General features: G+C 44.5%; 2 protein-coding genes and 1 long non-coding RNA gene across 3 annotated transcripts in view; 1 reads left to right on the forward strand and 2 right to left on the reverse strand.

Annotated features, from left to right (window-relative positions):
* Window positions 1-292: 292 nt before the first annotated feature.
* LOC140133936 (uncharacterized) lies at window positions 293-26,474 on the reverse strand. Its single transcript, XR_011855968.1, has 3 exons — window positions 26,377-26,474; window positions 20,305-20,371; window positions 293-361 (listed from the first exon to the last, which is right to left on the reverse strand). It is a non-coding gene; the product is annotated as an uncharacterized lncRNA (long non-coding RNA).
* LOC140132319 (uncharacterized) lies at window positions 13,914-18,266 on the reverse strand. The gene is made up of 5 exons (XM_072150966.1): window positions 18,192-18,266; window positions 16,860-18,099; window positions 14,659-16,726; window positions 14,289-14,384; window positions 13,914-14,166 (listed from the first exon to the last, which is right to left on the reverse strand). The coding sequence occupies exons 1-5, from the start codon at window positions 18,264-18,266 to the stop codon at window positions 13,914-13,916; spliced, it is 3,732 nt and encodes a 1,243-aa protein (XP_072007067.1).
* Window positions 26,475-26,593: 119 nt separating the features above from the next.
* The window catches only part of PTP4A3 (protein tyrosine phosphatase 4A3), a 61,557-nt gene continuing 60,420 nt past the window's right edge, over window positions 26,594-27,730 (forward strand). The window contains exon 1 of the mRNA XM_072151093.1: window positions 26,594-26,694. The gene's annotated coding sequence lies outside the window, so the exon portion shown is untranslated. The remainder of the gene's footprint in view (window positions 26,695-27,730) is intronic.

Raw genomic sequence — 27,730 nt, forward strand, 5'->3', positions numbered from 1 at the left:
CTTCAACCCAAACACATAGGGGCACAATTACTAAGAACATTGCAGTGTCTACTATGTGTAGTGTCCTGTGTATATTGCAGGGGGCACCAGATTCATTATTTCTGGCGCCCGTTTTTCAAGAATCCAACACCCACTGCATTGCCCTGACAAAGGGCACCACTTGTTTTCTGGTGTACAAGCAGTTTGCAAAAGAAAAAAAGTGCAAAGTCCGACAGAAAACTGTTGCAAAGCCCTTAGTAAATCTGGGCCATAAACTGTATTCATAGCCGTGTGCGTCGACTAGTGTTCACCCACCTTGTGAACATGTTGTAGCGGCCTAGGGTCAGATTTCAGTGGAGGCCTCCTGGTATGTGATCGATGTCTAGGAGGATTCAGACAGTGCTGAAAGGTGGATTTGCAAAATACTAAAATAATAATGAAAATTGAAAACTCGATCGCATCGGCATTTCTATGGAAAACGCAGACAAAACGTTACGTGGGGCACCAGCCTTACACACCTCCGCGCTTCTCCTGCAGTCCCAGGAAGCCCAGGATGGGTCGCTTTAAAATAGTGCTAAACGCAGCACATCCTGGGCTACCCAGGGTGGCAAGGGGAGAGCTCAAGGCACTCAACCTGTCTGGCAAACTGTGTGCTGGGGTGACGGCCTGGGTGCCCACAGAGTCTGAGTGTCACCCCTGGCACCTGTGTTTGCCACCACTGGTCCATATAAAGACTCTAGAATCACATTCTATGCTGTAATAGATATGGAAACATTTACAACTTCCTAAGTCTAAGGAGAAATCATTTGGTCCGGCACAGTTTTACAAGTCTTTATGCTCTGTGCACACATGAAGCCGTGAACTATAGAGCAGCAGATTATCCGCATCGAATAAGTAACACAAAATATTGGCAAAGTTACTTAACATTGTAACGAGCCCCAGGCTGGAGGAACATGTGGAGAACCTCCATAGATACAATGTATCCGTCTCTCCATCACATATATCCCACGCTTTCCTGACTTCCTATATCTCCAGGCAGTAGGGTCCCACCAGGGAGAAATCAGCGGGTCCTGCACGGTTTCACAAGTCCTCGTTTCCCATTGCTTATCAGCTTGGGATATGGGGCGACGTTCCAGGCCGTACAACCATTTTCACACACAAAGAATTTAATTCTTCCTGATATGATGACAGAAGTCTGAGGTTCTCAGGGCTGAAGAAAACTTTTATCCACCACTGGATTACGGAGCTTTGCATCTTTGAAGCCTGGGGGCAAGTAGATAGTCATCCATCAATTCCTCCTGAACAGTAGGGAAATCTCTTCCAAGCTTTGTGGGATGATTTCCATTAGAAGCGCTGTGTGAGTGGCGGAGCAAATCTGATCCTTGGCCCCGTAGTCTGCAAACGCTATTATCCAGGAATCCTGTCAACTTTCTCTGACCCGTTTCAGAGGGAAAACCAGCGTAGGAATGACGTGTTCAGCTGCAGATAGTTATACACAGCCGAGTGATCTCGCATGGGAGGCTTCTCATCCCCCATCGGTAATGATGGCCACTTACTGCAGATTTGCACGCTCGGTCATCCAGTTTGGAGTATTTGCTCCAATTTTTCCAGTTACCCCTTATCCCACACACAGATATCTCCCCACAAATACCCCATACAAAGTCACAAAGGACCACACAGTATACACGTCACTGGGATGGTGTGGAGAAAAGGAGGAATACATGAGGAGATACAGGCACACACAGGCCGCAGCTGCCCCCCTCCCCGGGACTCACTACATGCTACTGGCAGGGAACCAGGTAATGTGAATAAAACCATTATATACTACTGAAATGATAGAATGCTGCTAAAATGACATTCCTGCTGACAGGTTTCCTTTAAACGGAATCTGTCACCAGGTTTTGCCCCACTAAACTTCTAGTCCCCTCAGGTAGGGGATGAAATGTTCTTTTTTTATGTGAATTCTCATCCGTTTACCTATAAAAAAAAAATCTCTACCAAAGTCAGGCAAATATGACCTTTCTCATCCCATTTTCACATAAGATGAGTCAAGTTGCGGGTCACTTCAGAAGCCTCTATGTTCTGTTCTATAGCACCTGTTCTAGGAGCATGCTGCTGGTGTCATATTAAAGGTAAGAATCTCATCTTTCAGATCACACCAGGATTACGGTTCTGTGAGCTACAGAACTGGACATACAGGCAGTTAAAAAATAGATGAGGACTGGATCTTTATCTGTAGATCGGCGGGGTCTCTTGTTCTGGAGCTGTATGATGAAATCTTTATCTTTAATAGGACACAAAAAAACCTGTTCCTCTACCTGATGGGGGTGGTAGTTTATTGGGGTTAAATCTAGTTCTCTTTAATCCCGGCAACAGGGTCACCTGGTTGCTACCACTTGGAGCAGTCACAGTTTGGGTGAAGCTGAAGGTTCATGCTTTGAACCACCATATGTTAGCCAGAGGAACATCAGGAGCAAGGCAAGGTCAAGTCCAAATCTGACTGTAGTCATGGTCAGTGGGTCAGACTATAAATCATAAAGGGCAACACAGCCTTATAGTCAGGACTAGCCGGAGACGGGAAAGAGCAGCAAATATTCCTGTGTGAAGATTAACAGAGAGCACCCTCATAGGACCTCCGCTAGGTATCTTCATGCTCATGCACCTTGCGGTGGAGGAAGGTGCCTCATATCACTAGAGGTTTGCTGAGATTGATACAAGTATCTGCTGGTCCTTTAATAGTCAGGAGATGCTGGGGGGCCCGGACCTCCACAATGGTTCCCTATATAATGTTCCCACATCAATGCCCAAAGAGCCACCGACAGAGCTACAATATCACAGAAAACCTCTCTCCCCAAACACCCGCAAGATACCCACCAGGATGCACCTGGTACCCACCTGACTGCCTCCCAGCGATGCCCCTGAAGAGTCACAAACATGTAAAACACACAAAGAAATGACCCCGGGTCATGTCATAAGTCAGATCCTCGCACACGGATCTTACAATAAACTCGGCTCCACAGAGTTCTCATTCCATAGATAAATCCGGTGAAATATTCAGTTAACACTTAATAGATTCCCATAGAAAAAATAATCCGGCTGCAGATATATAATCCCCATCCACTTGTTTGGCACAACAATATTTTTTGTAGATTTGCAGGACTGAATCTGCGCAGCGGCTCTTATCCCGTGATGCCACATGCGAAGGTTTTATAGGGGCTTCTCCACATTCCCCTTTTACGAAGCTTCTCTGCATATAGATTGTAGGAAGACGTGTGTGTCCCAAATAAATACCTTTGTGTAATTGTTAGTAGCAGCAGGACTGTGATATATGAATTTATCTTCCAGGTGTATAGCTTCTCGAAGTGAACTGGGGGTGTATCCTCACACTGCTGTGCTCCCTGCAGTCAGTGTTATTTATTGTCCATAAAGAGATGTGTAATCAGACCTGTGTGTATGGAGTTTGTAGTAACAGGAAAGTGAAATGTGGATTTACATTCCAGGTTTGTAGTTTCTTTAAAGGACACCTGTCATCAGGTCTGTGTCACTTGTCCTGTCACCTCTACCTGTTGGAGCAGCTCACAAGGATCCCATCCCAGCCTTTATCTAGTTATTTCATACATTATTCATTGTAAAATCATCTATTCTTTATCATGTAAATGAGGCTGGTCACATGGTCAGAGGCAGTGATGTCACCCCTGTTCCCCCTCCCCTCTTCTCCCCCTGCTCATGTCTGTGTGTAATGTATAGTAAAGCATGGCTAGTGTGTGTGCTGCATCTGCTGACATGCTGCATCCTCCTAATATACAGGTGAGAGACACAGACATCAGCTACACAAGTACCTGACATGTTCTGCTATAACATGGCTGCCTGGAGCTGCTGTATCTCTCCTATACACACACAGGCTGCAGGGGGCGCCAGCACCAGGAAGCACATCATTATACAGCGTCACACCATTATACAGGCTGTCAGTCATGCACTGGGGGTGTGGCTGTGCCTCCCACTCATGAATAAGCCGGACAGCTTGAATATGCTAATGACTCATTGGACATCTCACAAGTCATTTGCATACAGCTTTAGGACCTCATTGCTCTTAGGCAATGCTTTATAATGGCAGTTTATGAAAATGTATTTAGTTTAGGGGGGTTATTTTGCCTGACGGTTCTCTAAGTGCACTGGCGGGTTGACCTGACACTGCTGTGCTCTGTGCTGACAGTGTTATGTATTGCAACTAGAGAGTGTATAATTATACTTTTGTGTATGCTGTTAGTAGCAGGAGGACTGTGGCATGTAGATTTATATTCCAGGATTGTAGCTTCTTTAGTTGCTCTGGCTGGTAATAAGTATTCGGCCTCGAGTGATAAGTATCAGGCTCCGCTGATAGGTGTTCGGCCCCCGGTGATGGGCGTTCGGCCCCCGGTGATAAGCATTTCAGAAACAAGCCAAAAGAAGAATTACGGGAAGCGTTCAGCAGGGAGGAATAAGGGAATATAATACCCTGCAGGATCTAGATCCCTAGGAACCTTTACCCTCAGACACCTTCCTGTAAAGAAGGTTCTATCTAAATATCAAGAACATTAGATTGTATGGGGACAATATTCCGGGATGATGTCCAGCCCTTTAAGAGACGCACACCTGTCATAAGAGCAGCAGGGGGGGGGGGGGGACGCGTGCCTGTAGGAGAGGTAGAAGGAAAATGATGGGCCATCGGTGTTAAATTGTGCTGGAGACCCCTCCAAGCTTCAGGAGGGGGGGGGGGGGGCATCTATCTTTATACATACATAAAATGCATATTTTGTTCAAAAACAGTTCTGCCATCAATTCTTCTTCCATGAAAGGTTTCAACCCTGAAGCGTCTCTTCTGCAATTATTTCAAGGCGGGATGAGGCTCCGCAAATAACACAGCGCCAGACACTAAGACGAGAAATTATCAGGTTCTGGAGAAGCACAATGATTAGTCTGTGAAACTGCAGCTTATTCTGTGCTACATAATCACAAAGCGTCCAAGTAAGAACAGATCACATCTAAAAACAGAAGAGACAGTTATGGCCAACAGGAAGCAGCTCCTCATCCCAGGGAATCGTCCAGCAGCCCCAGAGAGGGAGAAGGCGCTTTGAACTCACCACAGAGCGAGTCTGGACTTCCCTTCTGTGATACAGAGGTTGTGATACTTCCTCTGTGCGGGGACTGACACCGACCGCTATACACACCAGGCACAAGGGAAATTGTATCACAAAAACATCCGTTCATGTCCAGCAAGGAAGTGACAGAACAGCTGTGTACTGCGGAAAATGGGATTAAAAATAAACTACTACTATAATACTGCCCCTATGTACAAGAATATAACGACTATAATACTGCCCCTATGTACAGGAATATAACTACTTTAATACTGCCCCCTATGTACAGGAATATAACTACTATAATACTGCCCCCTATGTACAAGAATATAACTACTATAATACTGCCCCCTATGTACAAGAATATAACTGCTATAATACTGCTCCCTATGTACAGGAATATAACTACTATAATACTGCCCCCTATGTACAAGAATATAACTGCTATAATACTGCTCCCTATGTACAGGAATATAACTACTATAATACTGCCCTCTATGTACAAGAATATAACTACTATAATACTTCCCCCTATGTACAAGAATATATCTACTATAATACTGCCCCCTATGTACAAGAATATAACTACTATAATACTGCCCCCTATGTACAAGAATATAACTGCTATAATACTGCCCCCTATGTACAGGAATATAACTACTATAATACTTCCCCCTATGTACAAGAATATATCTACTATAATACTGCCCCCTATGTACAAGAATATAACTACTATAATACTGCCCCTATGTACAGGAATATAACTACTATAATACTGCCCCCTATGTACAAGAATATAACTACTATAATACTGCCCCCTATGTACAGGAATATAACTACTATAATACTGCCCCCTATGTACAGGAATATAACTACTATAATACTGCCCCCTATGTACAGGAATATAACTACTATAATACTGCCCCCTATGTACAGGAATATAACTACTATAATACTGCCTCCTATGTACAAGAATATAACTACTATAATACTGCCCTCTATGTACAAGAATATAACTACTATAATACTGCCCCTATGTACAAGAATATAACTACTATAATACTGCCCCCTATGTACAGGAATATAACTACTATAATACTGCCCCCTATGTACAAGAATATAACTACTATAACACTGCCCCTATGTACAAGAATATAACTACTATAATACTGCCCCATATGTACAAGAATATAACTACTATAATACTGCCCCCTATGTACAGGAATATAACTACTATAATACTGCCCCCTATGTACAGGAATATAACTACTATAATACTGCCCCCTATGTACAAGAATATAACTACTATAATACTGCCCCCTATGTACAAGAATATAACTACTATAATACTGCCCCCTATGTACAAGAATATAACTACTATAATACTGCCTCCTATGTACAGGAATATAACTACTATAATACTGCCTCCTATGTACAAGAATATAACTACTATAATACTGCCCTCTATGTACAAGAATATAACTACTATAATACTGCCCCTATGTACAAGAATATAACTACTATAATACTGCCCCTATGTACAAGAATATAACTACTATAATACTGCCCCCCATGTACAAGAATATAACTACTATAATACTGTCCCCTATGTACAAGAATATAACTACTATAATACTGCCCCCTATGTACAAGAATATACCTACTATAATACTGCCCCCTATGTACAGGAATATAACTACTATAATACTGCCCCCTATGTACAAGAATATAACTACTATAATACTGCCCCCTATGTACAAGAATATAACTACTATAATACTGCCCCCTATGTACAGGAATATAACTACTATAATACTGCTCCCCATGTACAAGAATATAACTACTATAATACTGCCCCCTATGTACAAGAATATAACTACTATAATACTGCCCCCTATGTACAGGAATATAACTACTATAATACTGACCCCTATGTACAAGAATATAACTACTATTATACTGCCCCTATGTACAAGAATATAACTACTATCATACTGCCCCCTATGTACAAGAATATAACTACTATAATACTGCCCCCTATGTACAAGAATATAACTACTATAATACTGTCCCCTATATACAGGAATATAACTACTATAATACTGCCCCCTATGTACAGGGATATAACTACTATAATACTGCCCCCTATGTACAAGGATATAACTACTATAATACTGCCCCCTATGTACAAGAATATAACTACTATAATACTGATAATACAAATTCTAGAACAAGCAATAAACTCTGTACATGTAGCTTCACAAATGCTCTAAACCTGCGCCGACACAAATAGGAAATGACCACTGAACATGCAGCAGCACAGGCAGGGAACACGCACTGAGCAGATCTCAAGGCAAAGGACATGAACAAGAGCTTTATACTTGCGACTCTACTAGCAGCAAACTCCAACTTAGCTCTGTAACTGAAACACCAACAGTCTACATATACTTAGTGTGTCAGGAAACTCCAAAGCAGCTATGACACTTAATCTACAGCTGGAAAGCAGGGACCTGAAAATGAGTTTTAAAGCTGAAACTACAAAAGTAGAAAATGCCAACAGAGCTCTGAACCTGCAGCTACACAAGCATGGAAAACCCGCTGATCTCTGAATCTGCAGCTACACAAGCATGGAAAACCCGCTGATCTCTGAATCTGCAGCTACACAAGCATGGAAAACCCGCTGATCTCTGAATCTGCAGCTACACAAGCATGGAAAACCCGCTGATCTCTGAATCTGCAGCTACACAAGCATGGAAAACCCGCTCATCTCTGAACCTGCAGCTACACAAGCATTGGAAACCCGCTCATCACTGAACCTGCAGCTACACAAGCAGGGCAACCCCAATGAGCTGTGAACCAACAGAAGCATGGAAAACCCACTGAGATCTGTGTCTGCAGTTACACAAGCATGGGAAACCCACTGAGCTCTGAACCTGCAGCTACACAAGCATGGGAAACCCACTGAGCTCTGAACCTGCAGCTACACAAGCATGGGAAACCCACTGAGCTCTGAACCTGCAGCTACACAAGCATGGGAAACCCACTGAGCTCTGAACCTGCAGCTACACAAGCAGGGCAACCACACTGAGCTCTGAACCTGCAGCTACATAACCATGGAAAACCCACTGAGCTCTGTATCTGCAGTTACACAAGCAGGTAGGAAGTGACAGAACAGCTGTGTACTGCGGAAAATGGGATTAAAAATAAACTACTACTATAATACTGCCCCCTATGTACAGGAATATAACTACTATAATACTGCCCCCTATGAACAAGAATATAACTACTATAATACTGCCCCCTATGTACAGGAATATAACTACTATAATACTGCCCCTATGTACAAGAATATAACTACTATAATACTGCCCCCTATGTACAAGAATATAACTACTATAATACTGCCCCCTATGTACAAGAATATAACTACTATAATACTGCCCCCTATGTACAAGAATATAACTACTATAATACTGCCCCCTATGTACAAGAATATAACTACTATAATACTGCCCCCTATGTACAAGAATATAACTACTATAATACTGATCCCTATGTACAGGAATATTACTACTATAATACTGCCCCCTATGTACAAGAATATAACTACTATAATACTGCCCCCTATGTACAAGAATATAACTACTATAATACTGCCCCCTATGTACAGGAATATAACTACTATAATACTGCCCCCTATGTACAGGAATATAACTACTATAATACTGCCCCCTATGTACAGGAATATAACTACTATAATACTTCCTCCTATGTACAGGAATATAACTACTATAATACTGTCCCTATGTACAGGAATATAACTACTATAATACTGCCCCCTATGTACAGGAATATAACTACTATAATACTGCCCCCTATGTACAGGAATATAACTACTATAATACTGCCCCCTATGTACAAGAATATAACTACTATAATACTGCCCCCTATGTACAAGAATATAACTACTATAATACTGCCCCCTATGTACAAGAATATAACTACTATAATACTGCCCCCTATGTACAAGAATATAACTACTATAATACTGCCCCCTATGTACAAGAATATAACTACTATAATACTGCCCCCTATGTACAAGAATATAACTACTATAATACTGCCCCCTATGTACAAGAATATAACTACTATAATACTGCCCCCTATGTACAAGAATATAACTACTATAATACTGCCCCCTATGTACAAGAATATAACTACTATAATACTGCCCCCTATGTACAGGAATATAACTTCTATAATACTGCCCCATATGTACAGGAATATAACTACTATAATACTGCCCCCTATGTACAAGAATATAACTACTATAATACCGCCCCCTATGTACAAGAATATAACTACTATCATACTGCCCCCTATGTACAAGAATATAACTACTATAATACTGCCCCCTATGTACAAGAATATAACTACTATAATACTGTCCCCTATATACAGGAATATAACTACTATAATACTGCCCCCTATGTACAGGGATATAACTACTATAATACTGCCCCCTATGTACAAGGATATAACTACTATAATACTGCCCCCTATGTACAAGAATATAACTACTATAATACTGATAATACAAATTCTAGAACAAGCAATAAACTCTGTACATGTAGCTTCACAAATGCTCTAAACCTGCGCCGACACAAATAGGAAATGACCACTGAACATGCAGCAGCACAGGCAGGGAACACGCACTGAGCAGATCTCAAGGCAAAGGACATGAACAAGAGCTTTATACTTGCGACTCTACTAGCAGCAAACTCCAACTTAGCTCTGTAACTGAAACACCAACAGTCTACATATACTTAGTGTGTCAGGAAACTCCAAAGCAGCTATGACACTTAATCTACAGCTGGAAAGCAGGGACCTGAAAATGAGTTTTAAAGCTGAAACTACAAAAGTAGAAAATGCCAACAGAGCTCTGAACCTGCAGCTACACAAGCATGGAAAACCCGCTGATCTCTGAATCTGCAGCTACACAAGCATGGAAAACCCGCTGATCTCTGAATCTGCAGCTACACAAGCATGGAAAACCCGCTGATCTCTGAATCTGCAGCTACACAAGCATGGAAAACCCGCTGATCTCTGAATCTGCAGCTACACAAGCATGGAAAACCCGCTGATCTCTGAATCTGCAGCTACACAAGCATGGAAAACCCGCTCATCTCTGAATCTGCAGCTACACAAGCATGGAAAACCCGCTGATCTCTGAATCTGCAGCTACACAAGCATGGAAAACCTGCTCATCTCTGAACCTGCAGCTACACAAGCAGGGCAACCCCAATGAGCTGTGAACCAACAGAAGCATGGAAAACCCACTGAGCTCTGTGTCTGCAGCTACATAAGCATGGAAAACCCACTGAGATCTGTGTCTGCAGTTACACAAGCATGGGAAACCCACTGAGTTCTGAACCTGCAGCTACACAAGCATGGGAAACCCACTGAGCTCTGAACCTGCAGCTACACAAGCAGGGCAACCACACTGAGCTCTGAACCTGCAGCTACACAACCATGGAAAACCCACTGAGCGCTGAACCTGCAGCTACACAACCATGGAAAACCCACTGAGCTCTGTGTCTGCAGCTACATAAGCATGGGAAACCCACTGAGCTCTGTGTCTGCAGTTACACAAGCATGGAAAACCCACTGAGCTCTGTATCTGCAGCTACATAAGCATGGGAAACCCACTGAGCTCTGTGTCTGCAGCTACATAAAGCATGGGAAACCCACTGAGCTCTGTGTCTGCAGTTACACAAGCAGGTATATCATAAAAATACAGGTTTTGAATATAGTGCAACAAAAATCAGCTAACAATGAGAGCATTTCCAAAAAGTAGACCTCACTGTCTCTGAGTGTCACTATTTGTGTACCAACGCCGCCACCGTCAGACATCTGGCAGATCTATATTTCTTATATTATGACATATAACGTTGGGGTAAACACCAAGTTATCCCGAGAATTTATCGAGATCTAGAAGAACTACCTTGTGTACACAGGCAGCTTAAGCGGGTCACTTGCTCTTTCTGAGTTATGTGTTGGCGATGAGTGGGAGACCTAGATGTTTATCCACTCGCTAATACCAGTAATAATTTAATTCATCTTGATGTGACCTTACAGACGATGGGCGCCTCCGCTCAGCTGGCGTCAGCACCTGCGTGGTGTGAATAGCTCCCGAGCTACATCCATGATTAGGTTTCCCTAAGGACATAACCTGCTCGGGTGTCTTGTAAACAGCCTGACAGAGGGGACCTTAAATGTCAATTATGTATCTATGTCTATAGACAAACACAGATATATAGGGAAGAGCGTTGTGCAGGTCTCTACTGCCTTTTGCAGCTGTTACAAGATCTCTGTTTGCAGCTAATGAATAGACACATTCTTCTATTAGGAGGTTGAAAATGCATCCAGTGCATGAGAAATGGTGGATTATAGATGAGCCATACAGCTGCACCAGCGGGTCTAGGTCAGTATGAGTTATCAGCTCCAAGTCCAGGACGCATTGCAATGTTGTTAAATCCCAATGTGCCGCAGTTGTAACCAGCACCACAGAAATGCAGAAAAAAAAAAAAAAAAAAAAAAAAAAAATCAACCCCGAAAACAAAAAACGCAGTGCACCAAAAAATATAACCATACAAAAAACACATAATTACAACCAAATACTACCCGGAAACAAAAAATACTCTTAACTATAAATATTACTGAACCATAGAACAGTGGACCCCAAACACAGACCACAGAAAAGACAATTTAAAATAGGGCACGATTAGAATCTTGCCTCAGGCGGCACTTGTCCAAGCACTGAGAGGGGGCGGCAAACTATGAGACCATGATGTGGGTGATTTGGGTGCTCATTGCGCCTGTATGTTAAAGATACAGATGTGATTGATGTATAGAGCGGCACAGATCCTTTCGTCTGTGTCACTCTGTTCCTCTGGAGGACCCAGGCTGCATGAAATGATATCACAGAGCAGAACAGAAGGCGGGAGAAGAGCCATGGGGATGAAGAGGACACGAGCAGCGGCATGGGAGTCTGAGTAGAGTTGAGGTACGTGGGCACATTACTACAACTATGACGGGGGGTTGTATTTCTATATGGGAGGGGGGTGTATACAGGTACTGTATTTAATTAAAGTGAGCGGGGACTGTATATAGAGGCATGATTAGGCTGTATATAGTTAAACATGTGGGGAGAATCTTTATACAGGGGGTCGGATTTTAAATAAACTATCGGAGCTATGGGTATATTTAAAAATTCTGTTCATATTATAATATACAGTGGGTAGTATTCAGAGCACTTTACATTTTTACTCTGTTTCATTGCAGGCAATTGGTATCAAAACAAGTTCTATTTTTGCCTTATTGATGTACACTCTGCCCCAATGTTGTCATAAGTATTTAGCCCCTTTGCTGTGACTCTCATACGTAACTTCCATGTCATCTATTTCTTTCTGATCCACCGTGAGATGGTCCAGGTGTCTTTATTAAACCGACTGGACTTGATTAGGAAAAGCGCACACCTGTCTACATAAGCGCATGTCAGAGCACATGAGAATCATGAGGTCTAAGCAACTGCCCAAGGAGTCCAGAGACATAATTGTGGCTAGGCAGAGATCTGGCTAAGGTGACAAAAGAATTTCTGCTGCACACAAGGTTCCTAAGAGCACAGTGGCCTCCATAATCCTTAAATGGAAGAAGTTTGGGACAATCACAACTCTTCCTTGACCTGGCTGTCCAGCTAACTTCGTAAAAAACGAAGTAATCGTGGGCGAAAAGCCTTGGTGAGAGAGGTAAAGAAGAAAGGCCAAGATCCCTGTGGCTGAGCTCCAGAGATGCAGTAGGGGGGTGGGAGTCACCTATCACTGCAGCCTCCAGCAGTCGGGGCTTTATGGCGGAGTATGGAAGACTCTCCACAGTGCAAGACATATGAAATCCGCACACAGTGTGCGAAACACATGGAGGATCCCAGACTATGAGAAATAAGATTCTCTAGCCTGTGAGATAAAGATTGAACTTTATGGTGATAATTCTAAGCGGTGGAGAAAACTGTGCGCCGCTCATCACCTGCCAAATACAATCCCAGCAGTGACACATTGGGAGCAGCATCAGGATATGAGGGGACAGGGACAGGACCACTGGGGGTAATGGAAGGAATGATGAATGCCACCAAGTACAGAGATATCCTGGATGAGAACCTCTTCCAGATGCTCTGGACCTCAGACTGGGCCGAACCTTCCAACAAGACAATGACCCTAAGCCCACAGCTAAAATACCACAGCAGAGGCTTCAGAACATCTCTGTGACCATTCCTGACCGGCCCAGCCAGAGCCCGGACCTAAACCGAATGGAGCATCTCAGGAGAGACCTGAAAATGGCTTTCACCAACGTCACCATCCAACCTGAGGGACCTGGAGAGGATCTGCAAAAAAAAGTGAATTAGTCTTACCGGTAATTCCATTTCCTTAGTCCACCATGACGGCCCACCTGGATGATGACCCCTTGACCTCTGTAGGGACAGGAAGCAGAGAAGTTAAAAGGCCCCACCCCGGCATCCGTACTCCAGTGTCTACCAAATAACTACACCGGCTTGGATGCAACCCGATTTATTGCCTGTTAATATGCACAAACAATTAAATCAAGCAAGATTTTAAATACATTAAATGACATATCTAGGGTGGGAAAAAATATATGGGCCGTCATGGTGGACTAAGGAAATGGAATTACCGGTAAGACTAATTCACTTTTTCCCTTACGTCCCCATGACGGCCCCACCTGGAGATATACCAGATGAATTATTTTTTAGGGAGGGACTACGGCCTGTAGTATCTTTCTCCCAAAGGAAAGGTCCATGTTATTCGGAATGTCCAATCTGTAATGTTTAGCGAAGGTAAGTGAAGAAGACCAGGTAGCCGCTTTACATATCTGCTCAATTGTGGCTCCTCTTCTTTCAGCCCAGGAGGTAGCCATCGCTCTTGTGGAATGGGCTTTTATGGTATCTGGCACAGACATTTTCAGAGCCTCATAAGCCTCTTTGATGACGGTTTTTATCCATCTGGATAAGGACGATTTTGAGGCCTTCTTCCCTTTGTTTTTCCCTTGGAATTGGAGAAGAATATTAGAGTCCTTCCGCCAGCTCTTAGAGACTTCTATGTACCTGAGTACTATTCTTCTTACATCCAGGGAATGCCAGCTGATTTCCTTAGCGGCTCTTGGATTCTGGCAAAATGAAGGTAGGACCACTTCCTGGTTTCGGTGGAAAGCTGTGCAAACCTTGGGGACAAAGTTTGGGTCAAGCGTTAAAATGATCCTGTCATCTGAAATTAAACAATAAGGTTCATTTATAGATAGAGCCTGAATCTCGCCAATCCTTCTTGCAGTAGTGATTGCAATTAAGAAGGCAGTTTTCAAGGTAAGGTTTCTAAGGCTTACAGATTCAATTGGTTCAAACTGAGGTCCAGTAAGAAAATTTAGCACTAAGGATAAGTCCCAGGGAGCTACTGAAGGTTTCACTGAGGGCCTAATTCGGACAGTTGCTTTTACAAACCTCTTTATCCATCTATGATCCGCCAGGGATGAATCAAAGAACACACTTAGTGCTGCAATCTGGACTTTAAGGGTACTAGTCTTAAGGCCCATGTCGAACCCAGCTTGCAGGAATTCTAAGATCTGTAAGATATTAGGAGAAGATTGATTGGGAACTGCTGGACCACAGAAAGAAATAAACTTCTTCCATATCTTCAGGTATATAGCTGAGGTAACTGGTTTTCTACTGGATTGTAGAGTAGAGATTACCTTGTCCGAAAGGCCTTTTGCCCTCAAAAAGCTCCTTTCAGGATCCAGGCCGAGAGCTTGAGATCCTGTGGCTTCGGATGAAAAAGCGGCCCTTGATGGAGGAGATCTTCCTGAATGGGTAGCATTAGAGGTTCTGCTAGAGCCATCTTCTTTAGGAGCGGAAACCAGCTCTTTTTGGGCCAGAAGGGAACAATGAGAATGACCTTGGATTTGTCTCTTTGAATTTTCCGGAGAACTCTTGCAATTATAGGCAGAGGAGGAAAGGCATATGCCAGAGGAGCGTCCCACTTGTGGCTGAATGCATCTAACTTCGAGGTGGTCTCTGAATAACTGAGAGAGTAGAAAAGTTCCGCTTTCGTATTTTCCCTGGTGGCAAACAGATCCACTACAGGTATTCCCCACATCTGGGTTAGAAGCTGGAATACTTTTTGGTTCAGACACCATTCGTTGTGGTCTAGTTTTTTCCTGCTCAGAAAATCTGCCACCTTGTTGTCCTTCCCTCTCAGATGAACTGCTGATAGAGACTTGATGTTCAATTCTGCCCATGAGAATATTTCGCTCGAGAGGTCTGAAAGGTCTGGAGATCTTGTACCCCCTTGATGCTGTAGGTAGGCTATTGTCGTTGAGTTGTCCGATAGGACTTTCACGTGTTGTCCCACCAGAAGATGACTGGCTGTCTTCAGGGTTTCCAGGACTGCCCTCAGTTCTCGATAGTTGGACGACATTCTTTGGATATGAGGAGGCCAACTTCCCTGGAAGAAGGACCCTGCTATGTTCGCACCCCAGCCCTTTTGACTTGCATCTGTCTGGACTATAGATAGGGGCCAAGGATGCCATGGAACTCCCCTCTGTAGGTGTGTAGGAATGGTCCACCACACTAAGGACTGTTTGACCGCAGGAGTAATGCTGATGCAATTGTCCAGATGTAGGGGATCTTTGTCCCATGATTGTAGTATCCAACCTTGCAGGACTCTCGTATGGTTCTGTGCCCACTGGACACACTGGATGCAAGATGTTAACTGCCCCAGGAGCTTCATAGCATCTCTTATCGAGCATCTCTGGCGATGGAGAAAAACGTTGACCTGACCTACCAGGCGTTCTGACTTTTCTCTGGGAAGATAAGATTTCTGGTTCACAGAGTCCAGGAGGGTTCCCAGGAAAAGGATCTGAGTATCCGGATGCAAGGCAGACTTCTCCCAGTTTATAATCCATCCCAGATTCTGTAGCGTTTGGATTGTAAAGTCTCGGTGTAGAATAAGTTCTTCTCGATTTTTCGCTATTATGAGTAAGTCGTCCAGGTATGGAACGACCAGGACTTGATGTGTTCTTAAGAAGGCTACGACCTCTATGATGATTTTTGAAAACACTCTTGGCGCTGATGCTATCCCGAAGGGTAGAGACCTGTATTGGAAGCATAGTTTCTTCCCCTGTGGTGAGACTATTGCAAACCTCAAAAACTTTTGAGACGGAAGGTAGATAGGGACGTGGTAATACGCATCCTTCAGGTCTATCGTGCACATGTAGGCTCCTGGATGGATCAGTGTTACTGCAGACTTTATTGACTCCATCTTGAACTTCCTGTACAAGAGATGCTGGTTCAAACCTTTGAGGTTGCAAATCATCCTGTGGGATCCATTTGGCTTTTGGATGAGGAACAAGGGGGAGAAGTGACCGCCCTTCCACTTTTCTTCTGGAACAGGTGTAATTACATCCATCCTGAAAAATTAAAGCAGTCAACTTTTGAGACCCCAGCCTGGTCAGGATAAACTTTTGGGGAGGAAGAGATGTTAATTCTAGCTTGTACCCTTGCTTTATTATTTCTAGAATCCAAGGGTTGGATGTGATCTGGGACCATCGTGCAAGGAACCCTAGTAACCTTCCTCCCACTCTGGCGTCATTGTCTCCCAAATGAGGTTGAATTACTGGAGCTGAGGAGGAAGCCTCTACCTCTACCTCCTTTCGGATGGCTCCAGCGCCCTTGCTTGCCTTTGCCTCTGTATGAATTTTTTCGATCTCTAAAGTCCTGAAAGGGCTGTTTTCTGGGTGGTTTTTTAACCTCAGGAAACCCTTTCTTTTTGTCCGCCGCCTTCTCCAGAATAGAGTCAAGTTCAGGACCAAACACAAATTCTCCCTCAAATGGAATGCTGCAAAGTTTGGACTTTGACCTGAAATCCCCACACCATTGCCTTAGCCATAGCGCTCTTCTAGTTGCAATGGACAATGCTCCTTCTTTTGCAGAGAACCTGACGGATTCACCAGATGCATCGGCAATAAAGGCAGTAGCCGACTTTAAAGTTGGAAGAGTCTCTAACAGGAGTTCTCTGGGAGTGCCTTCCCTAATGTGATTTTCCAGCTCAGATAGCCAGAAGTACATCGTACGGGCAACCGAGGTAGTGGCTACATTCGCTTTTAGATTAAGCATAGCAGACTCCCAAGCTTTTTTAAGTAAACAGTCAGCTTTCCTATCCATAGGATCTTTTAGCTGGATAGAGTCTTCAAAGGGCAGGTCAGTGCGCTTTGTTAATTTTGTTACCTGGACATCAACCTTGGGAGGTGAATTCCAGAATTTAGTATCATTTTCGTCAAATAATAGACGATTCCTGAATTCCTTAGACACAGAAATCCTCTTTTCTGGATCTCTCCACTCTTCCTGAATGAGTTGTTTGAGAGTATCGTTAATGGGGAATACTCTCTTTTTCTGGGATCTAAGGATGCCAAACAGCTCATCCTGAATGGATCTAGCTTCTTCCACTTCTTCAATTTTTAGAGTATCACGAATGGCTTTAAGCAATTGGTCTAAGTCGTCAGAGGAAAACAGATATCTGGATTCCATTTTTGAAGCGGATAGAACAGTGGACGGCTCCAATTCTAGAGAATCCTTAAAGGAGGAATTATCCTCTGAGTCAGGGTCTGATTCTGAGGCACATATTAAGGCCCTTTTGGGTGGGGGCCCAGGGAGGCTAAGTGAGGCTATGGAGGAGGCTACCGAAGAATGGACTTCTTCTTTAATGAAAGCACGTATCTCTTCCCTAAAGCCTGTTCGCTCTTCTTTTAGAAGGTTATCCAGACATTCCTTGCATACTGGTTTTTTATAATTAGAATTAAGCCTTGTATTGCACATGTTGCATTTACGATAGGCTGATTTCTTCCCATCTTTAGAGGGATCTTTGCTCCTCACTTTCTCTTTCGGCTCCTGCCAAGAGATAAGTGACAGCTTAGTATTTACAGGGGATATAACATATATATGAATAGAGCCCCTGCCCCATTAATCTTTAAGACACTCACAGGGCCTGTAGACAGGGGATCTGATGCAGAAGATTCCATGGCCAGGACCTCGCTAGAAAAGATAGATACTTCCATGGGTCCTATAATCATAGGTAAGGGGGGCTTATTCACATACAGCAGTACAATATATGCAGAATCAAGTACATTAACACATCAGCCTAGTGTACAGTACCTTATCGGCGTAGTGGTAGGCGATCTAGACCTCAGAGTCAGAGTGACTACCTGCGACCAAACTTTTAAATTTTGGCGCTGCCGAGCCCCCAAACGTCACTTCCGGTGCGACCGGAAGTCCTGTAATTCGTGTGCCGCAGCACGTGATCCGGCCTCGGCCAATCATTGACTCCAATCGTCACTTCCGGTGGGACCGGAAGTTCACCAACGAAGCATCGGAGCACGTGACCGGAGCCACCACGCGTGCTCCGACTTCCGGGTACCCTGGAACTACGCGGAGTCGGGGGTAGAGCCGGCACAACAGTTCCCCACGGAGCCAGGGAGGACGCGCGATGCGCCGAGGCGAGGTCCGGGAACTGGCAGGGTAAGGGTCGGCCCGTGCCTGCAGACTTGTGCTCCCCCCACTGCCCCCCTGGAGGAGGCCCGTGAGGAGAGATCTATCTCTGCTCCCTGCCCTGTGTAGGGACAGGAAGACACTGGAGTACGGATGCCGGGGTGGGGCCTTTTAACTTCTCTGCTTCCTGTCCCTACAGAGGTCAAGGGGTCATCCTCCAGGTGGGCCGTCATGGGGACGTAAGGGAAATATGTATAATTAATTAGGGGGTCCGTAAACAGTTTAGTGGGGTTCAGAAAAAAAAAAAAAAATATATATATATATATATATATATATATATATATATATATATATATATATATATATATATTATATATATATACACTCACACACTACCCCTCAAAAGTTTGGGGTCACCTAGACACAATTTTGTGTTTTCCATGAAAACTCATACTTTTACTTTTCAAATGAGTTGGAAAATGAAAAATATAGTCCAGACATTGACAAGGTGTGAAATATGTTTGTTTCATTGGAAATAATAACTTGCACTTTCAAACTTGGCTTTCATTAAATAATTCTCCCTTTTCTGCACTTCCAGCATTGCAGACCTTTGACCTCTAGCTGTTAGTTCTCCAGATGACCTCTGTAAATTATCACCCTGTGCTTCCAGAAACCCCTCCCACAAATAGGATTGGCAGGATGGGCACTTTTTGCGCACCATACGGTCCAGCTGCTCAGCTCAGTGGGGTTGAGATCTGGTGACTGGGCGGCCGCTCCGTTACAGGGAGATACCAGCTGATGTTTCTTCCTTAAATAGTTCTGCATAATTTGGAGGCTTTGGGCAAGGTCCTACTGTAGGATGAAATTGGCTCCAATCAAGCGCTGTCCACAGGGTATGGCCTGGAAAAATGGATAGTCTTCCCTATTCAGAATCCCTGTGACCTTGTACAAATCTCCCCCTCACTGTAGAGGGTGACACTAGCGTTTGGTGGGTGCTCTTGAATGAAGCTGCCAGTCAAACTAGAGACTAATGTACTTGTCTTGTTGCTTAGTTGTGCAGCAGGGCCTGCCACTTCTCTTTCTCCTCTGGTTAGAGCCTGTTTGTGCTCTGCAGGGAGTAGTACACATCGTTGTAAGGAATCTTCAATTTCTTGGCAATTTGTCACATGAAATGGTCTTTATTTCATCACACAAAATGTGATGCTCCAGATTCTCAACCAGCTCAAAGGAAGGCGAGTTTTATAGCTTCTCTGATCAGCCAAACTGTTTTCAGTTGTGCTAGTATATTTGAACAAGGGTTTTCTAAACATCCATTATCCTTCTTACACAGTAAGCAAACACTATATAATATAAACAATATAATGAAGATGTTGCATTGAAAAAAAACAGACGTTTGCAGCTATAATCATCATTTACCACATTAACAATGTAGATAGTGTATTTATCATTCATTTACTGTTAGCTTCATTGAAAGAAATTGTGCTTTTCTTTAAAAAAAAATAAGGCCCCTAACTTTTGAGTGGTAGATATATTTTAATATAAGGCAAAAATGTGCTGAAAATCCCCAATCTCTGCTTATATTCCAGTGAAAAAAACCCCAGTACTCACCTCCCCAGCAGATGCAGGTCCGTGGTACCTGTTGCTGCCGGGGCACAGGAATCAAGAAGAGGAGTTGCTGGAAGCGACAGAAAGGAGAGAATTGAGTTTACTTTTATATATTGGGGACTGGCTAAATATTGGGGCGGGCTGACTAGCTATATACAGGCGGCATGTAATGGCTATTTAATGGGACTGGCTGGCTATATACTGAGGGAGCTGGCTAGCTGTATAATGGGGGTAGGGAGCTAACAGGCTATATACTCGGGGTAGGGGGTTGGCTATATACTAGGGACAAGCTAGCTATATACAGGGGGGCAGGGGGCTGGCTGCCTTTATACTGAGGGCAGGGGCTGGCTATATACTGAGGGAAGACTGGCTATATACTGGGACAAGCTAGCTATAGCTAGCTGGCTATATTCAGGGGGTAGGCTAGCTATATACTGGGGGATGGCTATCTATATACTGTGGGGCAAGGGGCTGGTTAGCTTTGTACTGGGTGGAAGCTGTGACCAATGCATTTCCCACCCTAGGCTTATAATTGAATCAGTAGGTTTTGCCAGTTATTTTGTGATGAAATCTGCTTACATTCAGGTTGGTTTATGTTCGATTATATACAGTATATTTTATATATAATTGGGGGTTTATATGTAACATAATTAATTCAGGGGGAATATATTATATATTATTATAAAAACGACAAAGGGCCATACAATGGATATATTCTATATACATTGTGTGGGGGCGGGGGGGTCGTCAGAATGGTCGGTTAAATTGTGAGATATATAGGATTTAGGAACACTGTTATTTAGTTTACTTTATACAGTTAGTGACCGTGGTATTTTATGGGTGCAGTGTGTATGTGGTGCCAGGAGCTGCACCATCAGGGTGTAGACACTTTCTAAAAATGTGTTGTACATGCAGTGGCCCAAACATATCCTGGAAGCCGGTGTAGTCTGGTGTTGGGCTATCAATTCAATTCTCGCCTCAGGGAGCAAATACGCTAGAACCGGCCGTGGACCAGACAATACACTCACCGGCCACTTTATTAGGTCCACCATGCTAGTAACGGGTCGGACCCCCTTTTGCCTTCAGAACTGCCTCAATTCTTCGTGGTATAGATACAACAAGGCGCTGGAAGCTCCTCAGAGATTTTGCTCCATATTGACATGATGGCATCACACAGTTGCCGCAGATTTGTCGGCTGCACATCCATGATGCGAATCTCCCGTTCCACCACATCCCAAAGATGCTCTATTGGATTGAGATCTGGTGACTGTGGAGGCCATTTGTGTCCAGTGACCTCATTGTCATGTTCAAGAAACCAGTCTGAGATGATTCCAGCTTTATGACATGGCGCATTATCCTGCTGAAAGTAGCCATCAGATGTTACAGGGTACATTGTGCTCATAAAGGGATGGACATGCTCAGCAACAATACTCAGGTAGGCTGTGGCGTTGTACCAAGGGGCCCAAAGAGTGCCAAGAAAATATTCCCCACACCATGACACCACCACCACCAGCCTGAACCGCTGATACAAGGCAGGATGGATCCATGACACCACCACCACCAGCCTGAGCCGCTGATACAAGGCAGGATGGATCCATGACACCACCACCACCAGCCTGACCCGCTGATACAAGGCAGGATGGATCCATGACACCACCACCACCAGCCTGAGCCGCTGATACAAGGCAGGATGGATCCGCGCTTTCATGTTGTTGACGCCAAATTCTGACCCTACCATCCGAATGTCGCAGCAGAAATCGAGACTCATCAGACCAGGCAACGTTTTTCCAATCTTCTACTGTCCAATTTCGATGAGCTTGTGCAAATTGTAGCCTCAGTTTCCTGTTCTTAGCTGAAAGGAGTGGCACCCGGTGTGGTCTTCTGCTGCTGTAGCCCATCTGCCTCAAAGTTGGACGTACTGTGCGTTCAGAGATGCTCTTCTGCCTACCTTGGTTGTAACGGGTGGTGTTTGAGTCACTGTTGCCAGTCTGCCCATTCTCCTCTGACCTCTGACATCAACAGGGCATTTCCGCCCACAGAACTGCCGCTCACTGGATGTTTTTTCTTTTTCGGACCATTCTCTGTAAACCCTAGAGATGGTTGTTCGTGAAAATCCCAGTAGATCAGCAGTTTCTGAAATACTCAGACCAGCCCTTCTGGGACCAACAACCATGCCACGTTCAAAGGCCACAAATCATGGAGTTGCCGCCATGTGGTTGGCTGATTAGAAATTAAGTGTTAACGAGCAGTTGGACAGGTGGACCTAATAAAGTGGCCGGTGAGTGTATATAATTACAGACCCCAGACCAGACAATATATACTGCACTTGGGAAGTGTCCTTCCACCGCTATTTTTTATCACTCAATTCAAACTATATCAAAGCCCCTCTCTTCTGCTGTAATGTCTAGTCAGAAGAGGAGCCGAGGCGAGTAATTTTCTATGATTTCCTTTAACAATAAACTTCAGCTGTAAAGTGTCTGTAGTGATCATTGCAGCCTGGGATTAAAAGTAAAAAATCCAGAGAGCTTTAACAGAGGTCACAGTAGGTAAAGAGCTCAGTCTGTAACTAGGGGTCATCTATCATATGCACTTAAGTCGGGGACCGCTTCTACTGTAAACGTAACCCATGTAATGTTAAAGGAAACCTACCAGGAGGAATCAGAAGTAAATGTGTTGGTAGATTCCTTGTGCCTGTCTATGCCCTAATGCAAATTTACGGCACAGGCTACTGGGGCGTGTCCTAGCCTTAGCTCCCAGTGCCGGATCAGTCTAGGACACGCCCCAGTAGTCTCTGCAGTTAATTTGCATATTACTAACATAACATTTTGTAATACTTTAGGTTAGGTTCCAGGATTTATTAAATTACAAATTAGGGCAGAGGCAGGAGGAGGAATCTACAGATTTACTTCTGTTATTTGAAAACATCTAATTTAATTTTTGGCGCATAACGTTTCGACCTAGTGGTCTGTCAAACGTAGGGAAAGTGGCTGCGGAATATGTTGGTGCTAAATAAATAAAGGAATTATTATTATAGTTCAGTAGGAAAGTCGCATTGGGTAATTTACTGCCGTACAAAAGGAACGACCGCCGTGCGCGAGAGGTTCCATTAAAAGGGTTGTCCGAAACCTGAAAAAAAATATGCGGCTTGGAAGGGGCTGCTTAAAAAAAAAACATTTCATACCTCCGCGCTCCCTACCAATGTCCTGCGCAGCAGGCAGAGAGAGTCAATAATGCGCGGTTCAGCTTCCGGCAGGCTGAGGTGGCGTCCACGCCCATCCATTCCCGTATCTCAGTGCGTGATACAGTGCTGAAATAGGAGGATGGGTGGGCATGGCCACCACCTAGGCCGGTTAGAAGATGATCTCAACGCAGCTTTCTTACAAGGTTTGTTACATGGGCACGGCCAGGAGAGATGGCGCCGCATGACACCGATAGGGACCGTGCAGGTAAGTAAATGTTATATTTTTTTAAGCAGCCCCATTCCGGCCGCATATTAATTTTTTTCAGGTCTCAGACAACCCTACTAAGGTAGAGAATTATCTAAAATCACTGCCAGATCAAAGAGCACGGGTTTGGCGATAAACTGAGGTGAGAGAGGAGAGATAAGGATGTGCAGCATTGTGCAGAGCTATGTGGATGAGGGTGATTATTTTAAACTGCTTTCGGAAGGAGATGAGCAGCCAGTGCAGTGACCGGCACCGGCAAGAGGGATCCGTGTAGCGTTTGGTTTGAAAGCCGAGCCTGGCTGCTGCATTAAGGATACAATGGAGAGGAGAGAGTTTAGTGTAGGGAAGATGATTAGGAGAGAGTTTAGTGTAGGGAAGATGATTATTAGGGAGTTACTGGAGTCTAGTAGAGAGTGAATCAGAGCAACAATTAGCATTCTAGAAGTTTCAAATGTCAGAAATGGCTGGATTCTGGAGATGTTTCTGAGATGCTGCAAGAGATTGAATATACGGTGCAAAGCAGAGGTCCGAGTCCAGCACAACCCCAAGACATCGCCTGCTGCCTCTGTGTTATGGTGACATCACAGACGGAAATGTAGGGGTCAGGGTAAGGTTGATAACTAGATGGTGGAAACACAAGAAGTTTAGTCTTAGAGAGATTACACTGAAGAGAGAGGACATGATGTAAGAGACGGCAGAGAGACAGTCACTATGTCCTAAACCATCCATGCGTCTTTGTCTCACTAAGGCCTTGGCTCTTCCCCCATTCCAGGACTACGCTCCTATGATCCTGCCACTGTGAATCTGGATGGTTAGTCAGCGCCATATGTTTGGATAACAGGAACACCAGAACAGAAAGTTTCCAAGTGATTATGGAATCCCTCCCTAGAAAGGAGGATTTCACCTCTTTTGGTATGTTTGACTATTTGGTATGTACCAAAGCCATGAGATCCCACGGGGCAGCTAAATCCCTTGCCTATTCCCAATAAGAATAAGAGATACTATGAACCCGAAGCAAATCTAATATATGATTAATACAGGAACACTAAATTATATCCCCTCACATTTGGAAAGTTTAAACCTCCCTCCTCCTTTGGAAGCAACAAGTTTTTGAAGTGCTATACGCGCCTTGCACCCCCTTCTATAAATAAATAGCGTTAAAGCCCTAGAGTCTAGTGACATCATCGCGTGTGTTACTCTCTGCTGAGCTGTGTATCTAATTCTCTCCTGTGCGATACTGTCTGCTGAGCTGTGTATCTAATCCTGTGTGATACTGTCTGCTGAGCTGTGCATCTAATCCTATCCTGTGTGATACTGTCTGCTGAGCTGTGTATCTAATCCTATCCTGTGTGATACAGTCTGCTGAGCTGTGTATCTAATCCTATCCTGTGTGATACTGTCTGCTGAGCTGTGTATCTAATCCTATCCTGTGTGATACAGTCTGCTGAGCTGTGTATCTAATCCTATCCTGTGTGATACAGTCTGCTGAGCTGTGTATCTAATCCTATCCTGTGTGATACTGTCTGCTGAGCTGTGTATCTAATCCTATCCTGTGTGATACTGTCTGCTGAGCTGTGTATCTAATCCTATCCTGTGTGATACTGTCTGCTGAGCTGTGTATCTAATCCTGTCCTGTGTGATACAGTCTGCTGAGCTGTGTATCTAATCCTATCCTGTGTGATACTGTCTGCTGAGCTGTGTATCTAATCCTATCCTGTGTGATACTGTCTGCTGAGCTGTGTATCTAATCCTATCCTGTGTGATACTGTCTGCTGAGCTGTGTATCTAATCCTATCCTGTGTGATACAGTCTGCTGAGCTGTGTATCTCATCCCATCGTGTGTGATACAGTCTGCTGAGCTGTGTATCTCATCCCATCCTGTGTGATACTGTCTGCTGTGCTGTGTATCTAATTCTATCCTGTGTGATACTGTCTGCTGAGCTGTGTATCTCATCCCATCCTGTGTGATACTGTCTGCTGAGCTGTGTATCTAATCCTGTCCTGTGTGATACTGTCTGCTGTGCTGTGTATCTCATCCCATCCTGTGTGATACTGTCTGCTGAGCTGTGTATCTAATCCTATCCTGTGTGATACTGACTGCTGAGCTGTGTATCTCATCCCATCCAGTGTGATACTGACTGCTGAGCTGTGTATCTCATCCCATCCTGTGTGATACTGTCTGCTGAGCTGTGTATCTAATCCTATCCTGTGTGATACTGTCTGCTGAGCTGTGTATCTCATCCTATCCTGTGTGATACTGTCTGCTGAGCTGTGTATCTAATCCTGTCCTGTGTGATACTGTCTACTGTGCTGTGTATCTAATTCTGTCCTGTGTGATACTGTCTGCTGAGCTGTGTATCTAATCCCATCCTGTGTGATACTGTCTGCTGAGCTGTGTATCTCATCCCATCCTGTGTGATACTGTCTGCTGAGCTGTGTATCTAATCCTGTCCTGTGTGATACTGTCTGCTGAGCTGTGTATCTATTCCTATCCTGTGTGATACAGTCTGCAGAGCTGTGATACAGTAGCAGTGGATACAGCACGCCGCCCCTCTCCTCTCCCGGCAGATGTTGGGGTCCCCTGGTCTGAGGTGTTTCCCGCCTTCTCTCCCCCGGGTGTGCGGGTCACTTCAGGACACTGCTGGTCTCCACTACTCCGGGTCACGTGACGGCCACATGTTTGCGCTGGAGCCCAGCCCAATCATCGCGTCCAGGGTTACCAAGCGATGGGCGTGGCCTTAGCACGTAACAGACGCGCTGTATTACGCACGGAGGGCCGTGACGTGCGTGACGTAGGGACATCGTAGGGGCGGGGCCGGCGGTAGCGAGCCGGCGTAGCTGTGAGGGGCGGGGATTAGTTGGGGGCGGGCGCTCGGTGGCGGGGGCGGCAGTGTCGGCACGCAGATTTTCTGGTGAGCAGCGAGGGAGAGAGCCGCCGGTGTACACGGTAAGAACGGGGGAGCAGCGCGGCCCACAGGGGGGAAGGGGAATGGCTGCCGGGCAACGGCGGAGAATGGAGGCGCCGCACGCCCCGCACCCACCACAAAGAGCGGAGACACAGCGCGTCATATATATAACATACAGCACATACTACATGGTACATACAGCACGTCATACATGTCACATATACCACATACTACATGTAATACATGGTACATACGGCGCATACTACACATAACATACAGCACGTCATACATGTTACATACAGCATTGGGATGGATACATGAAGATATATGTGCATGTAACATACATATAATATACAGTATATATATGTGTATGTATATCTGAGTGAAGGCTCCTCATACATGAAAACACAGCACATATGTTTTTACCACAAAGAGCGGAGTCTCTGTATGCAGTTGTACAGTGCACACTACATATAACATACAGCTTCATGTCACACACTACAAAGGGCAGGGACTGCAGAAACATACATGCACCTCCGTGTAATACTTGTTACGTATGTAACATACATGAAGATGCATCACACGCTACACGTTGCATAGAGGAAGCTTCTGGTGTACTACATATGTGTAATTGATCTCTCCCTCTGTGATACCACAGGTGAGAGGGAGACGTGTGTGTATATGAAGCCCCGTGATTGTCCTCTCATGCCCCCTCCCTGATACATTGTATATGATGTACTGGATAAATGACATCCAGATGCATGGTTCTGGCTACACACTGTCCTGATACGTTGTGTATGATGCGCTGGATACACAACGTCCTTATACATTGTGTATGATGCGCTGGATACACAACGTCCTTATACATTGTGTGTGATGCGCTGGATACACGACGTCCTGATACATTGTGTATGATGCGCTGGATACACGACGTCCTGATACGTTGTGTGTGATGCGCTGGATACGCTACGTCCTGATACATTGTGTGTGATGCGCTGGATACACGACGTCCTGATACATTGTGTGTGATGCGCTGGATACACGACGTCCTGATACATTGTGTGTGTGATGCGCTGG

The sequence above is a fragment of the Engystomops pustulosus genome, chromosome 5 (genome assembly GCF_040894005.1).
Source record: "Engystomops pustulosus chromosome 5, aEngPut4.maternal, whole genome shotgun sequence".
In the NCBI taxonomy this organism is placed as follows: domain Eukaryota; kingdom Metazoa; phylum Chordata; class Amphibia; order Anura; family Leptodactylidae; genus Engystomops; species Engystomops pustulosus.